The following is a 17843-nucleotide window of genomic DNA, read 5'->3' on the forward strand; positions in this document are numbered from 1 at the left end:
TAGATTCAACTTGTGTCAACTTTTTGATTGGTGGTGAATGATTTCGATCTAAGTTTAAACCTGATGTCTGAACAGAGTTACTGACACATAAACCCAACTGTCATTTCATGTCTTAGAGAGGCAACTGCAGGTGACTTTCCAGGCCCCGGTGCTGGCCAGGGAGCACATTGCTCACACTGCAGCGCTCAGCATTCCGTGTGGCTTTCTGCCCTGTATGCTTTTTCTCCTGTGTTTTGTATTTTAGAAAAATTATACCCTTCTTTGCCTTCTTAAATCACATAAAATTACTTTTAAAAAACTGGTTTATGTACAATCTTAGGTAAATATTAACAGCTCAATATTTCAGTCACGGTACTAATCACCTAAGACTGTGCAGGAGCAGCTGGTTCCATGACTTACAAATGTTCCTCTCACCAAGCAGGAGCCAGCAGGCCCTGCCAGCAGCATTCTGATCATGGCGACGCTGTTACGTGAATTTATGTTTAGCAACACTGTCTAGCTTCCAAAAGTTAAAAACTGTTTCTGTTTTGAAAGTTTTGAGGTCAAGGCTTTTTATAATGGAAGAGTTTGGGGATTTTCATTTTAATTTTACATGTATATTTATTTATATGCCACATCATTCCAGAAAAATATTTTTTGAACATTTCTTACTATTTAAGGCGGCTCAGATGAAAGAGATGCGATGGTGCTTGCTTGTAACCCCAGAACTCTGTGAGTTTGAGGCGGGCCCATTCAGGCTGTAGCTGCCTAAAACTAAAATAAGATAAAGATAAGTAACACAGTCTTATAACAAACATAATTTTTTAAATGATAAAAGTAGGATGTAAATAAGGTTATATTGGACAGCCAGCTTCCTACTACCAAGACTAACATCCCAGGAAACCGAGTTAGAAGTCCCTGGGAGGACGCAGTGCGCTGGGCCCTCTGCAGGAGCGCCACGGTGAACAGGCTGTTCCTGCAGAGGATGCTCAATACAGCCAACGTAATTCTCCCAGCAGTTTGTTAAATCATAAAATGGAACAAATTTCACATGGCTGCCTTTCTAATGCCTTGCAGGAAACCCTCAGTAGAATGAAGTGTAGCACAAAGAAGCAGATGAGCAAACAGGAGATGTGTGAGCGAGGTGCAGGGTGCGTGCCCACTGTGGCTGGAGTAGGGCACAGTGTGCTGCACCACCCGGGGGGCTGTCTTCTGCTCCTTTTTCTAAAATTAATGTCAGCCCAGTAGAAGAAAGATTGAATAGTGCATTGGAAATTGTCTTTTCTTTTTCCTTTTCCCATTACCTTACATGCCGTCTCTGTGTCCTGGGTTATCAGCCAGGTGGTTAACGTTTCCATTAGGAGCTGGTCACAGGAAATTTAGTCTTAAAGGGACTTCAGCTTTGCAACAAACAAGCAAATACATGGACACACATATGCATACATGTGTATATGTGTTTATCTTGCAAACAGGCTTCTATAAAGTCTTTATTACTTAGATACATACTTTCCCTAGCTCCAATAAAGAACAATAAATCAGGATAATAAAGTAATTGGAAAACTAATTGGCCTTTGAAGGTAACTTGTCAAAGACTGTTTTTGTTGTGTTTAGACCTTAAAATCTCATGTTTGTAGCTACTAATTTGATGTGTAATTGTCTTCTTTTGTATCAGGTTGATAAAACAAAACAAGTGTCCACCTATCATGAAGTGGTTCGTGGTGAGGGGATCTTGCCCGATGGTGGGGAGTACAAGCCCCCCTCTGAGTCTTTGAAAAGCAGAGACTACTACACAGATTTCCTGGTCACCCTGGCTGTGCCCTCGGCAGTAGCACTGGTGCTTTTCCTGATCCTTGCCTACATCATGTGCTGCCGCCGGGAAGGAGTGTGAGTACTTTCAATAAAGACCTAAGGAGCGGGCGAGCCTGCTAGCACCACAGAGAAGAGTCCATTCAAAGCCAAGTGTGTCTAGTTCATAAAGCACACTGTAAATGAATTGAAATTTGATTCAAGTCAAACAGCAGTACTTTATTCCTTCACGATGAATTAATGTAGTTGTGAGTCTAGCAAACCAAATTAGGGGCCAAAATTATTCAGAAATGATTAAGGCTAGATATAAATTCATGATAGAAAAACAATACCAAGAATAATTGAGGCTAGACACTGTGGTTGTGCAAGCCATCTTGTGTGAGCAGAGACAGAAGTCTATTGACATGGTAATTGCATTTAAATAAATAAATTGTCTTAGTCAGTGTGATGAAAAGTGATAGTCAGAATTCTCCTTGGAGTCATTCTGCTGTCAAACAGGGTGACACAATCTAAATGTTTAAAATATATTAAAAAAAATAACCCAGGAGTAAATTAATGAAAATAAGGTATCATTTGAGTAATGAGTCTTCCCTTCATGAATAGTTAGTACTTTCAGGACATCTATGTCAATTAAGATAATCTCCCGAGATTACTTGGAAGTCAGGGTAACAAAGCAAAGGCTCAAAAACTCATAAAGCAGCAAGTAACAAATTCTCCATTCTTCATGTAGCTGATTTCATTATGTCATAGAGTTTATTTCAATCAAGAGCTCGATTCTTAATCTCCATTTTTTTCATTTTCTGTGTGTTTCTCATCAGTATTCCATCGCTGTATGTGTATCATCCTGGTAATATTGTGAACCTGGTGGCAAATGCTGCCCAGTTGCCTCTGAGTCACAACATCAGCACTTCCCCATCACACAAGGTCCCATGAGCATAGAGTCTTAATGTTCCAAATATCAATGCTATTATTTAATTCATAAATTTTGTTTTGTTTCTAGGGAAAAGAGAAACATGCAAACCCCAGAGTAAGTGTCTTCTTTCCTGTTATTTTCTTTGCCATCGTTTCTGTCACTTCTCAGTTTCCCACCATGCTCCGTACATGTGTCTCATGCTTTCTTCCCATTCACCATCGTTCCTAGTTGACGTCACCAACTCGAAAGCTGCTTTCTAAATAGAGGTTTAGGATGGGTAGACACTAAAATTAAAAAGGGTTCAAAACCTAAGGTAACCTAGATAAAATTAAACCTAAATTATTTCAGATTCAGAATATTAACATATCACTTATATTATGTGATTTCCCAACCTGCACTTCTATAAATCAAAGGACAGATGGCAAGGCCTTTCATACATGTTTTCCTGAGTCTATAGTAATAACCTTCCATAAAATGAAACTCCTGGGAGTATTTATAAATGCCCCCACCAGAAGAAATAATATAAAAAGCTATCCTAAGTCTTATCTTAATCATAGAAATAAATAGGTAACCAGTTTGTGACTCTTGCTGTAATGTTAACATAGTCCTTCATAGCTGAGTTTAGCTTGAGACTTAAATAAAGGTATGTTAGATGTATGTTTCTCTGAGCTAGTTTATAGAACACCCCAATGCAATAATGTCTAATTATTTTTAAAGAAAGTGTCTTTTTTCAAATTGTTACTTATTATGCCAGTATATAATTTTAAATATGTGTTGTTTTTATCTCTTTTATGTAGTATCCAACTTGTCCATCACAGTTCTATTCAGAAATCTACCAAGGAGCTTCGAGACATGTCCAAAAACAGAGAGATTGCATGGCCCCTGTCTACACTACCCGTGTTTCACCCCGTGACTGGGGAAATCATACCTCCCCTGCACACAGACAACTACGACAGCACCAACATGCCCTTGATGCAGACACAGCAGTAAGTATCCATGTGGAGGTACAATGCCAGAATGCATGGGTATTTTACTGATATCTATCAAAACCATTCCATTTAGCTGTTACGGGTTTTGCTCATTTATTATTGGAGTACACCATAGCATAATATCATGACTTGGTCTGACATAAATATAAGAGAACCATTTTCTAGATGTTTTTCTTTAGTAATAAAAATGCATCAAAATTAACATGTGAGAAGTTGACACTGATGATAATCTACATGGTTGTCCTAAGCAGATAGGCAGAGACTAAAGCATGGTAATCACATTGTTTCTAAGAGGTAATGGGTTTGATTTTTCTCTTAACTTTCACAGAACTATAAACTATTTTTTTCTGTATAAAAAAAAATTGTGGGCCAGGCAGGGGTGACACATGCATTTAATCCCAGCACTAGGGAGGCAGAGGCAGGCAGATCTCTGTGAATTCAAGGCCAACCAGGTCTACAAGTAGTGTGGGAAGTCCTTCTGTATATGTGTTGCTTTTATTGGTTAATGAATAAAGAGTCTGTCTTGGCCTGTGATAGGGCAGAGTAGAGCTAGGCGTGGAAAACTAAACTGAATGCTGGGAGAAAGAAGGCAGAGTGAGAGAGCTGCTATGGAGCCACCAGAGAGGGAAGATGCAAGCTTCCATCTAGAACCTTGCTGGTAGGCCACGATTCTCATGGTAAAATATAAAATAATGGAAATGGGTTAAATTAAGATGTTAGAGCTTGCCAATAAAAAGCTAGAACTAATAGGCCAAGCAGTGATTTAATACAGTTTCTGTATTGTTATTTTGGGTCTAAGCAGCTGGGAACAGACAAGTGGCCTTCTACTATATACAAGAGCTAGTTCCAGGACTAGCTTCAAAGATACAGAGAAACCCTGTCTTCAAAAAACAAATAATAACAACAAAAAAGTGTATGTGTATATGTTTGTACATCAAAACAAACAACTCTGATTTGAACTTTGAACATACAATTATTTTTATTCGGTTTGCTTTCTTAAGGCAGAGTTTCATGTAACCAAGATGGCCTTGAACTGCTGGTTCTTCTGTAGCTTTTTAAGTGCCGGAGGTACAGGCATACACCTAAGTGTCCAGATGATCATACATTTAGTTGTAGCAAACCCCTGATGCTTCAGGAGGGGCACTGTGAAGGTTAGATGCTGGGAAGGAAGGGAGGAAGTTTACACGCTTAGAAACTATACTTTGATATATGAAGTGGTAGATGAATCTGTCATTCATTCCTTTAGTATGTAGTTCTTTTTTATCTTATAATAGAATGGGTTAAATTGAGTTGCCCAAGAACTAGAAGCCACAACTGTATTTTTGTACGGGTTCCTAATTTTCAAAGTGAATGGTATGGAGACACAGAAAAATCTCTCTGTCTTTCTGACCCTTACTCCTTCACACACACACACACAAAACACGCATGCACGCACACACATGCACACGCACGCACATGCACACACACATGCACACGCACACACACACGCACATACACACAGATATAAAAGTAAAACCTGTTTAAAACTATGCTGGACACAAACATTTTTCCTTTGAGAGTTCTTATTTATTATTATGTAAAATGTATGTGCTAATAAATCAGTTCAAACAATAATCATGTAGAACTGTGTAAACAGCATGGCTCCATGCATTTACCCAAACACTCTGAAAATCTAACGTAATTGTAAATATTTTCTTAAATGTCTAACATCATCTACTTAGGGATGGTTGTATAAGCTCAGGCTATGTGTGTGAGTGACTAATTTAAGTCTTTCAATGGTGGTCAAACTTTGCATTCATTTGAATTCATAATTTTGAAAATAATTATTATAGTAGTGATATATGCAAATTTCACAATATTTAATTTTAATGTAGAGACTTATGTACATTTATCTTTTCTTTATAAAAGTTAGTGGTCAATTGTTATAGGCTAATCTAAGACCTCACTTACTCAAATTAGGGACTGATAGAAAAATCAGTAGTTTTAAGAATATTGTAATAATTCTCAGCTTATCCATCTATCCAATTTTTAGATGAAAATTGAGAATAATCTTTTTTATTCTCAGAATCATACTTGATATTTAACTACTGTCTCTTACATTGTGTAGAGGGCCAAAGAAGTGTTCACAATATTCAAAACATGAAGCTACATATGCTCAAAACCAGACTTTTGTTTGTTTTACCTTTTTCCCACTTATTATTTCGGGGAAGACTGCATGCCATAGTGTTCATGGGGTGGTTAGGGACAACTTGTAAGGGTTGATTCTCTCTTTCCACCATGTGGGTCCTAGGGATCCAACTCAGGGTAATACCCTTTGTAGCAAGTACCTTTATGGGCTGAGCTGTCTCACTGGGTTTTTCTTGAATCTGTGGAGAACATTCCGAGTTGCTAACTCTGCAGAGAACATGGGACTGGAAGTGTTTTTGTTGACAACATCACGATACTCTCAAACTTTAGAGTGCAGCGGTGGTTACTTACTGTGGTGTGTAATGCAGGTAGGCTCAGTGAGTGATGTCTCAGTGAGAAGGGGAAGGCTGCTGCCACTTTTAAAGATACCCTTTCCAGTTATTTGCTAGTTGAGACTAGCAAATATTTTCTTGAAAAATATTTATTTGTCTTGTGCCAAAACAGGATTCTATACTGTTGCTACTGGTAGATTTTATTTTATCTATCAGTGTATATAAAACCTTCTGTCTGGTTTATAAGTCCCTGTGTCTCGCAGGCCTTCTCAGAATCCACTAAGACCCACCATTATGCTGCCCAGCTCTTTGCAAATACAATAGCTTGCAACAATTTCAACGTATATGTGTTTTGAAGTCCAGAAAACCTTTGTATTATTTCTATTTCTGCTAATGGAAAAGCTCCATTAACTAACACTTCTATATAAATGGGGTCCATAGATAATTGATGATGTTCACAGTGATTGTTCTGAGGCACTGTGGGATCATCAAGTGTGCCTGACTCATCAGAGGAAAATTAAATTACATTCGGTGTCATTTCAGTGTTGAGTGTATATTATCTTTCTTTTATTCTTGGAAATAGATAATATGTGCACGGTCTCTATGGTAACTCCCTATAAGCCAGAATATGTGATTAACCTCATTTTCTAACTATGCCTGATAATAGGAAATTTATTGTGTTAGATTCATCCACACTTTTTTATGACAAAATTCAACTTTTATGCTTTAAACTGATTTTTTAAAAAAAGCTTTATTTTAGCACCAAGTAGACACAAATATTTGGGTCATTTGTATGGAGCTGAGTTTTCAAGGTGAAAATGCGGTATTTATCTGAGCAGGCTACGGTCCTCATGGCCAGGTGTGTGCCCGGATGCTGCTGCTTTGTGTTCGCTCATCAGACCCTTGTGAAAGGGCCTGCGTGTCAGCCTCACGCATCCAAGCACACCAGGTTTACCCAGCTACAGGATTTTGTGTTTATTCCTCAGATTTGGTAGCAGAAATAGTCAGGCAAAGTGAGATGGCTAAACACTTATGTGAGCTTATAAGTGAAACTTGGAAATATTCAAAGCTTCCCTTCAAGGCTGCATAGAAATTAATTTGGTCTTTTAAACACGTTAATGCCTTTGAGAGGTATGGAGCTCTCCCAACAGCTGGGTACCTACAGGCTGTGTTATCACTTACATGGAAATATCTTCCTTTTTTGACACAATACTTCACAGGGCTCGAGACTAACACCATAAATTATCCAGTTTAAAAAAATACTAAGCATGATCATTTGTATGCGATAACTTTAAGACACCAACAATAGACAAAGATAAACACGGTCAGGGTGGAGTATTCACCAGTGCTGCTATCTACTTCGGATAGATAGTGTGTGGTCATTGACCTCAGAGGTACTGAGCCAGCTCACAGGCACAGGAACATTAAAAGAAGAAGAAATGCAGTAGGCTGGGCAGGATCGGGAGGCATATCACGTGCTGAGCAAAGGGGTGCATTTGACACACAGTTTCTTTGGGAGGTGCAGGGATAATAGAGCCTGCAGCTGCTCTCAATTACTTTCTTTCTTTACCACACTGTGGTTCCGGGGATGCGTAGGACCAAGGTGAGGATCTTAACAATGGCGCTCTATTACCTAGTCTGCCGACATTCTTGTAGATTTTCCTAGTTTTCCAGTCATGTCCTTTTCCTCTTCCAACATTTTATTAAGGGCACAGTAGTCACCATGTTTCCTTAGTGCCCGCTGCACTGGTAAGTCCCTTAGACCTGTCTGATTGCCTTGATCGGGTGTAGAAGTACTCGCTAAGTGTTCTGAGGAATTGTCCTACCCTCCACCTGGTCACACGTGCTGCTTCCCCACTTTGTTGTCTGTCTCTCAATGTATACATGTCTGTTGATGCCCCTGCCACTGGCAGTTTCCTTAATACAATTAATTTCTGGAAATTACATTTTAAGATAATTCTTAAATGAAATTGAGGTAATGTGTTTAACTAGAGGCTTATCCAAAACTCCAGAAGATACTCTTTATAGCTAGAAGATTGAGTTCTGAGTCATAGAATTTTAAGTCCTCAAGTTGGAGACAATCAATCTAACACCATCTCCCTACCATGGTGCTCAGACCTCTTGGAGCTGTTCCAGTGACGAGGTCGGTCTGAAGTCTGGGTTTGGAGGTGAGTAGAAGCACATGTCACTAAGAGCAGGATCATGACTGCAAATTCGCCTTTAACAGCCTAGAGAATTGAGGGAGAAGACAGAATGCAAAGCCTCTCAGGTCATCCCAATGGGATTGCAATAAGAGTGTTGATGGCACATACATACACTCTTCCACCTAAAGTTTTCAAAGGCATTTTTTTTTCTAAGTTCCTCCGAAGGGCATGTTTGCAAGTATGAAATAGGACTGGATTTTATCTATAGAGTTTAGGTGGTTAAACATTTGGACTTTGCACCAAATTAATTCTTCAGCTGCTCGAAGAAAACACTGTGTGGAAGTGAGCAGTTGTACTGACTTGAAAGCAGTGGCCAAATGAGAGAAAAATGCCAAACCTTGAAAAACTAAAGTAAATAAAGGAATAAAAATACCTTAGGAATTGTGGTTAATGTATGGTTTTATGCCTTGAAAAGCAGAGTGGAGACCCCAAATACTGAATTTTCTAGAGGCGCCCTGATTTATTTTGTGTGTCAAGGAGTTGAGCTACTCCAGGCAGACGGTTCTCTTCCTCATTCCTTTGTAACCAGATCCACAACCCCTGACCTTTTCTAGGTGAAACCTCTTCCCGGAGGACGTGTTTGTAATGGAGCACAAGGGGAAGCCTCTAGACACTTCCCTGTAACATTTTTAACTGGTTGTATAAAAAATGTCCTTATCCATCCTACTAACCCTAACATCTAATCCAGGATAACTGAAGCCCCTCAGACAGACTCTGCTCAGATCCCTTTGCAGATGAACAACTATGAGAGCACAGATGAGAATTAGAATTAAAGCTAGGAAACTAACTTAGCTTTTATTTGAGTGTTTTCCATTTCTCTTCTCTTCAGTGATAATGAAAACCAAGTTTTCAAGGTAAAATTCTACATATAAAAAGTTAAGTTTTAATGAAAGTTAATGTCAGTTAGAGCTGACTGCTTCTGTAGGCCAAGACTGCAGTGTTCCTGCTGACAGGAATCATCAGCTGCCAAGAATATTGCAAAAATGTGTTTATTTATTTAAGTATACACTAGAAGTGATGGGCTTGTTGCTTCTTGGTGGACTCGGGTCCTCTTGGTTTCTACTGCATCAGGTTAAAGCTGTGATGAGTCCTGCTTCTGGACTCGAACAAGCACAGGGGAAAAACTGAAAAAACTAGATGGAGGTGTCTTTCTCCTTTACGTATCATATACAAAACAGAGTTGATTTTAATTAAAATGTCTTCACATTTAAACCACGATAGTGTTTTTGTATTCTGTGTGACCTTCCCTTATTGTTGATTTCTCAGAAAAAAGAGTTGTAGGGTCCAAGCCATCGTGTTCAAGGACAAAAAAAAAAAAAAAAAAGTTTGGCATTATCAGTTTTGCCAAAATAACAGGAAAATCTCCCAAATAATATAACTACTACTTGTTGCTAAATATCTCCATATAATTTTAAAAGACGACGCCTGCACACTGAAGGTCATTTTCTTTCGATTCTGGCAAAGAGTCTGTGCCTTTATACAAATGACTTTGTTTTTTGAGTCTTCAGTCAAGGCGCGGCATAATCGGTTGATAATCATCCACCTTACTCATAGAATTACTCTACAGGATAGTCAACAATGTAAATTACCTTGAAACAGTCGTTCAAACTACGAATAATTGTGTTCTTTCCCAAATCAATTATTTACTAATTTGGAAATTATTACCTTTGCTTTCTTAAAAAATGAAGCTTGTGCACTGGCTAATTCGGACAATTTTCTATTTAGATGCAGGCAATTAATGGCAATAAAATTGGGAAATAATTAATGTGAATAATTTAGAGAATTACAGTTTTTCTTAGCTTTCTATATACTGCTGCAGTTTACATGTTATAACCCTTCCATAAGTCCATTAATAACTTAATTACTCTAAATGGTTTTACGGCTTCATGAAGATCCTTTCTTTGAAGGAGTCTAGGTACTCTGTTTGAAGTTGGCCCCACTCTCCTGCCTAATTGCCGCCAGTGGCTCCCACATCCCCCACGGGTCTTCCTTCATCACAGTGCCAGAAGAGTCCGTTGTAGGCTGATTATTCAGTATGCCTGCTGCAGCGATTTTCTGAGCGCCCCCTACTCTAGGTGGCACACAGGACCTCCCAGCGACCAGGTGAACCAGCATTTGCTCTGCATCGCAGGCTGGCCTCTAACCCATGATCTCTAACTATGATACCGCTGGCCCCTCGGTTTCTTTCGTGTTCACACACAGGTGTGAAGTCCAAAAGTAGCTCAGCTTTTTTGTTGTTGTTTAACCTCTTTGCACAAGTGAGCTCTTTTTATATGACTCACCTACAGTTGTATTTGCAGGCTTTAGGGGGACCATGCATATCATCCAGTCAGATGCAGTGTTAGTTGCTTTGAACCCCCAGACTAATCCAGGTATACAAATGGCTCTCTCATGTACCTTTTCTGAGTTTCTTATAAGCGTTTAAATTCTTTAACAAACAATTTCTCATCATTCATCCAAGAGTATTTTGATTGTAAGTTTGACAGTGTAGTTAAAGAAAAAAATCAGGAAATAACAGGCACGAATTGACAGGCTCTAGTTTTTAAACAATATATTCTATTGACAGAATGTGCTGTGGGGCCCGACAAGAGTGTAGGATTCCAGTGGTCGTATCCCAACCCTATTTTTGGATTTAAGATATCCTTCCTCTGCAGCCTCTGGGAAATCGCTGTCTTTCACCAAGTGTCGGAATGCACATACTCTGGGTTTCCCCTTTCCTCTGTGAATTTTGTTAAAGTGTTGGTTTAATTTGCTATTAGACTAGGTGTTCCTGGAGCTAATGGAGAATGAGGAAGTGTGTTCAGAATGCAGGGGAAGTGTAGAGCAGTTTCAGGTGCAGACTAGACCCATGTCCGTTATGCCTGAGGACCTGAAATAAAGTTCGTCCACCCCTCAGCCCAAGGGCCCACGTAATTGCATTTGGACTTGTGTAATAAAGGTCTCTGCTCTTCCACTGTTAAATGCACAGCTGATCTCTTCATGGTTTCTAAATCAATCTTTTTACTTTTGTGACCAAAACCAATATAAATACATTGTGTGAACTTCTGAAAGAAAACTAATCAAAAGAAATATTCCCTAGGCCACAGGAGCATAAGCATAGCTAAAACCAGTAGCAGAAGAGGAGGTAATCGTTGGGATGAATTATCAGATAATTTCCTTGAGTGAGAATTGATTTTTGTTAGTTCCTCAACAATGTATATTCTAAGTGGTTTAATCACTTAAAGGCATTTAGTAGAGATTATGAGTTTAGGCTAGGCATACTTCTTTAATACCAGCATTCAGCTGAGGCAAATGGATGTCTATGCGTTGGAGGCTAGCCTAATTTACATAGCAAGTAAAAATCTGCTCAAACAAAAACCATTGGAAGCTCTAAACAGCAATAAGCTAGTAGGTGCTGTTTTCACTTCCATCATTATGTATGTTTTTCTTCTTTATTGTTTGTGGTGTGTGCATGTAGATATACCTGTGTGTGTGTGTGTGTGTGTGCATGTGCACATGTGTGTTCAGACTCAAGGTTGACATAGAAAAGCCCTGTCTCAAAAAAAAAAAAAAGTCTATGTTGTGGAGCTCACTCTGTGGACCCCAGGCTGGCCTTGAACTCACAGAGAGCTGCCTGCCTCTGCCTCCTAAGTGCTGGGACTATGTTTGGTGCATCACAGTTCTTTGTGTTATTTCATCTGAAAGGAGTCGCACTGCTAAAGAGAAACTAAAAGCTTGGACAGTCCTTACCACATAGGATGGGTTCACTCTAGGCTTTATTCCACCTGCAACCTAAATTGTATTTTCTCATGAACAGTATAAGTTTATGCATCTACATGTTAACAAATATGTGCATATTACTTGAGTCTTCGTAAGTATCTCACTTCTGCATATAGTCATTCAAGAAATTGTTGCATGTTTCTTCCCTCCTAGAGCTATTAACAAAATAGGATGGTTCTTACCAATACTGCAATATGAGGCAACAAAATAGCATATGCAGAGAAATATAATGGCAGTCATCACACGTCTAATGCAAGCTAAATGGCCTAAGTATCATTATCTAATTTAGGGGTGCTTAGAGACTGAAAATGTGTGGAAGAGGTCTTATTTACTTTTATCTTCTGCATGTATCTGTGTGTGATGCATGCATGTGCGTGGTCACATATGCAGGTGCATGAAGAATGCATGTGTGTATGTGGGGCTTCAAGGTTGATGTCAGGAATCTTCCTTGAGAACTCCCCGTCTTGTTCACTGAGGCAGAATCTCTCCGTTGAGACCAGAACCTGCTGATCCCTAGGCTAATGACCTCCCTCCTTACCAGGGGGACCCTTGTTTCTGTCTCCCTAGTGTTGGAAGTTTATGTAGATACATAAACTGACCCTGCCTGGCATTTATGTGGATGCTGGTAATCTGAATTCTGATCCTTATGCTTGTCCAGCAAGTGATTAATCTACTGAGCCATCTCCCAGACCCCCAAAGTGGTGGTTCCTAAGGTGTTATTTTTTTTAATTAAAATAATACTTCAATATTTCATACAGTCATATAAATCTTATACTCACGAGTAATATGTATCTGCTCTGTGCAATATATATCTTTTTTTTTTTTTAAAAAAAAAGAACTAATGAGATGATTCAGTGGCTAAAAGTACCTGCTGTCAAAGCATAAATGACCTGAATTCAATCGCTATGACCCATGTGGTGTAAGGAGAAACTGACCTCTGACCACGCCCATGCTGTGACGCACATGCAGGGACACAAACACACACAGACACACTCTAAAATATATCTGCTGGAATCAACTTAAAATTGAATTTGCAAAGACAGCTGCAGGCTCACTGAGTTGTTTTTTTTTTTTTTTTTTTTCAAACAGGTGGGTCTCTCTGTGTCGGGGGCAAGTTTATTCATCTTTCTGTGTGTGTGGGTGGAGGCACAGGTAGTTTTCTGACTGCCTGTGGCATACTAAAGAAACCAGAAATTTGACTTGCTGATCGATATAAAGAAGTATTGAGGTATTTGTTGCAAATGTGTGCTTTGAGAGAGCATGTGACAGCAGTGAACATTTTAAGGGTGGAAGAATGTGAACAAAGAAATACATCCGACCTATCAGACATTCCAAGGGAGGGATGCAAGTATAGAAAAAGGGGGCAGATTTAACCAAGACTGAGAAGTGTCCTGACATATCAACTGATTGACTTTGGGAGGAGAGAGAAAGGTTAAGGGTGACTCGTGTGTTCTCACTAGTCAGGTGGGAAAATGGCATTCCTTGGCATGAAGATACAAGAACACACTTGGGACATAGTGAAGAAAGGTGGTGATATGCTTTAAAAGACGTTACAACATGCCAGTGACAATGATGATATGAAGACATTGCATATATACATATATGTATGCATGGATACATACCTGCTCTATGATCTAGACCTAGTTTGAAATTGTACAGATCAATAATGCTGGAATCACTGTTTCCATCTTTATCCACTGTGTTTAGTTGTGTAATTTTGGAATACTAAGACTATTTCCTAATGTAAGAAGATGAAAAAAAAAGTACTATATCTTAGAGTTGTGAAGGACTTAATATAGTATGGTGAGAGTTTCATGGACATTATCAGGGACTGCTGTTTGTCTTCCTTGGATTTCAGTTTCTTCGTGTATAAGCTCCAGAGAGGGGAGCTGAGAACATCATCTGGGTCCTGTCTCTCCATGCAGGCTTCCATCTTAATGTGAATCATTCTCTCTTTACAAGTGTGGAAACACATTTTTGCTTAATTGTGTTAATCATTTCTAGGAACTTGCCACACCAGACTCAGATTCCCCAGCAGCAGACTACAGGTGAGTGCGGAAATGCTGATGTGATGTTTATGAATGAAGCTAATATATTAAAAGATAATCACAGTACTATATAATTGAGGACAGTTTTATCTTCATAAAGAAAGGCAAAACAGTTGTATCATCCCTAATTAGACTTAGAACCTCAGAATAATCGCTTAGATTATTGCATAAATTGGCATCAGAGTAACAAAGGATAGATGATCCTAGAGTGTAGTTAAGAAAGACTGCATTGAGTCCCTTTCTAAAGGGGGTTGGGGATAGTCCCTATTCTTCTCCTTGGTATAAAAGGTTTTTTAGCTTGGATGGTCCAGGATTTGTCTCAATAAGTAAGCAGGTGGAAGCTGACTCACAAAGGGAAACCATTGTGACTAGTCACTGAACCTTCAGACGATCAATCAAAAATGGCCTGGTTTTAAAGTCCTTTTAAAAGGCCATTCGAACATGACCAGTGATAACAAGATGGTGGACAATTCTCCCCGAGGCTGTTACGTTTCCCCAAAACTTGCTTTCTTTAAGTTTATGTCTTTCTAGTGTCCCTAAAAATGTCCACAGCCAATTATCTCATTCATCCCTACTTACTCATGATTGTCCCCTAATTAGTGGTTGATTCCTAGTTCTAATTGCCAGGCAACCAATAATGCCTTTGTGTCTCTTTTGGAAACATCAGAGAAGTTCTAAAAGTGTAGTGTGGAATTCTGAGTATGAATAGCGGCTTTGTGATAGGAGAGCCATCAAGTGAGCCTCTCAAAAATGTCAGCCACATGCACAAATGTATTGGATGTTTTCATTCAGAATTATTTTCTTTATTGCTGCTTTCGGGAATTTAAGGAGATTTTCGTTTGACAACTTTTCAAAGATTTGAGGCAAGTATAATAAAGTTTTTTTTAATCAGATTTTAATTATAAGATGATGTTTATCAGAATTGTTCTTACAGTTTTGATTGCTTGTTTTAATTTTTTAATTAAATGCTAATGTGATCAAGCAGATTGTTCAATATATTGATGGGTGCTGCTATTCCATAAACATTCAGGAGACTGATGAAAAAACAAACTTAGTTATAAATACATGTCACAGAAAGAGGAGAGTTTTCAAATTCCTTATCTCTACTAATGTCATGCCTATATTTTTATTTTTATTTATTTATTTTATTTATTTATTTTTTTTGGTTTTTCGAGACGGGGTTTCTCTGTGGTTTTGGAGCCTGTCCTGGAACTAGCTCTTGTAGACCAGGCTGGTCTCGAACTCACAGAGATCCGCCTGCCTCTGCCTCCCAAGGGCTGGGATTAAAGGCGTGCGCCACCACCGCCTGGCCATGCCTATATTTTTAAAGAGGAAAAAACTAAAAGGAATGTGACCGTAACAAAAATGATACAGCCCCTTCCTTTCTAACCACCACCAAGGTCTATTTCTCCTGAGATGTCTGTTTTCTGACTCTTTCTTATTTGAGGCAGGCAATAAGTAGAAGTCAGATAGTTTCTAGGAAAATCCTAACTCTATGTTGAAACTTGTAAACATCTAGATCTTTATCCACATGCGTACTAGGAGAGCATAGCCATCTGAATAGGTGCTGTTGGGGATGGCGTCAATGTGGGGTGCTTTCTCTGCCCTGATAGGAGGAGCACTTAGAGCTGAGTACATGTGGTAAGAAAACGCTTCCCCTTGGACAGCTTTAGGCTGCTCAGCTTCATTTTCAAAATTATTTTTCTAAGAAGGTTTAGGGGGCAAGCACTTTTGGTGAGGTCAGAAGAATTTCGTCCTTCTTGTTAGGCCTGTCCTTTCACCCTCCTGTCTCCTTGAGGTTTTTCTGCTCCTGTTATTGACTAGAGGGCACCGTCCCACCTTGTGTGTTCTGTTATTGTTTTCTCAGTGAGCCTCCAAAGGGTCTGAGAACTATGACACGCTGTTGTTTCAGTCTCTCATACATTTAAAACTAAGTGGAGCTAGGCCTCCTGGGAAGGGAGCTAAGGGACAGTTATATCCTATATTCTATTCATTTACATTAAAATGTTGTTTTTCTTGGCTTCCAATTTATTCTGTTCCATCTGCAAACACATGGCTTTGGGCCGGTTGTGTATTTTCATGAGTACAGTTGAGCTGTTCTGTTCCCTCACTCTGCTCATCCTAGCATGGTGTGGAGGGCCAGATCTCTGCATGATTATTATGGAGCAGGGACAGGCTTTTTCTGTGTGGAGGAGAGGCTCTCGGATCGTCTCCTGGAGAGCAAGTCATTTTGTTTGTAGCCCCTAAGTGGACTTTGCAAGCAGAAAGTAGGTCTGCAGCTTGTTTCCTGCAGCCAGTTGCTTTCTGCTAAATTTTCATCACAAGTTTAGCAAATGAGTTAGCCAGTGATGTGGATGCTGGGCTGGAGCACTGGCTGGGATATAAGGCAGGGAGGGCCGACAATAGTACTACCTTTTGGACTGGGTCCAAGACAGTGGGCTTCATGTTCTTTCTGGGTCTCTCTTTTACGCTGCCCTTCCAAACGTGGTGTTTTTTAAGCCACCATTAAAAGGTACAGTCATACACCCCGCAGTCAAACTCATTCTGCTTGTTTATTGAGGGAGAAATTTTCAGACTATAACTTTTGAGAAAATAAAACATTGCAGCCCAGTTCAGGAAAATGTTGCTAATTCAGAATTAATCCCTTCCTTTCTTCCTTTCTTTATTCCTCCCTTGCTTCAAAACCAAACCAAAATAATGAATATAATTATTTTAAATTAAGATGATAGAAAAATCCTCCTTGCAACCTAGGTTTTCAGATATGCATGTATGGTATGTATGTGTGTGTGTGTCCTATATACAACATGAAAGTAGAAGTCTGCTGGGGGCAAAGAAGGGGGTGAGTGGTGTGAAGCAGACCCCGAGGACGAAAAGGAGAGTACAAAAAAAGGTGATAAGGAGCCAGATAGGAACAACGTACAAGAGATACATATGTAGAGGTATAAAAAACGCACCATTTTTACATTAGCTAGAAATTTTGGTAATGATATAATATAAACTCTGTACTCATTTTAAAAGAGAAACTTTCTTATAATAATTTCTTACGTTCAAAGTCTAGATATACCATATCCTGCATAACTCATGCTCATATTGTCATCTTGATTACAGGTAAATGGTATCCCTGAAGAAAGAAAACTGACCGAAGCAATGAGTTTATAATCAGCAACACAGCGTTATGTCTCATTTCCTTTCGCTCCAAATAATGCATGAGCTTTTCTGACATCAGTTATGCATGTTGACTGTATTAAGTATATACCAAATACTACAACATATCTTTTATTTACTAATGTATTTTTTGTACTTAAAGCATTTTTGAAAATTTATAAGACATCAGTGACTTTATATTTGTTACAATAAAAAGTGATCTTTAAAATAAATATTAATGAAGTCTAATGTGCAGTGAAATTTTCTTCAGAAAAGTATTTGATTGCCTCCTGTGTGGTAGAAATCTATTAGTTGCTAGGAGCAGGACCGTTCAATGGGATTTTTATTAAGTGCTTCTTATGACTTTATAAATTGTGTTCCAAGTGAACAGCCCATTTAAATAATGCGTCAACTCCTGTGAACTGTACAGCCTGTTGTTTTGATATTGTATTTCATAGAGTGCTCATGCCCATTTTATGTGGGGTGGCCTGCGGTGTAGACTTGGCCTTATAACTGGATGTTTGCAAGCCAAAGACTGCTCC

At 39.0% G+C, this 17843-nt stretch overlaps 1 protein-coding gene across 6 annotated transcripts in view; it reads left to right on the forward strand.

The window, feature by feature from the left end:
• The window catches only part of Sgce (sarcoglycan epsilon), a 69580-nt gene extending 52036 nt beyond the window's left edge, over positions 1-17544 (forward strand). For 2 of the 6 annotated variants that reach the window (XM_057777985.1, XM_057778004.1), the window contains 6 exons: positions 1652-1863; positions 2786-2812; positions 3496-3684; positions 14114-14157; positions 14986-15020; positions 17266-17544. In XM_057777985.1, coding sequence (XP_057633968.1) covers positions 1652-1863; positions 2786-2812; positions 3496-3684; positions 14114-14157; positions 14986-15020; positions 17266-17316 — 558 coding nt within the window. In that variant the 3' untranslated portion in view covers positions 17317-17544. Of the gene's footprint in view, positions 1-1651; positions 1864-2785; positions 2813-3495; positions 3689-14113; positions 14158-14985; positions 15021-17265 lie in introns of those variants that run through there. The other 4 variants (XM_057778022.1, XM_057778030.1, XM_057777995.1 and 1 more) reach the window with 3 other exon arrangements.
• The last annotated feature ends 299 nt before the right edge of the window (positions 17545-17843 follow it).

This window comes from Chionomys nivalis, chromosome 1 (genome assembly GCF_950005125.1).
Source record: "Chionomys nivalis chromosome 1, mChiNiv1.1, whole genome shotgun sequence".
Taxonomy (NCBI): domain Eukaryota; kingdom Metazoa; phylum Chordata; class Mammalia; order Rodentia; family Cricetidae; genus Chionomys; species Chionomys nivalis.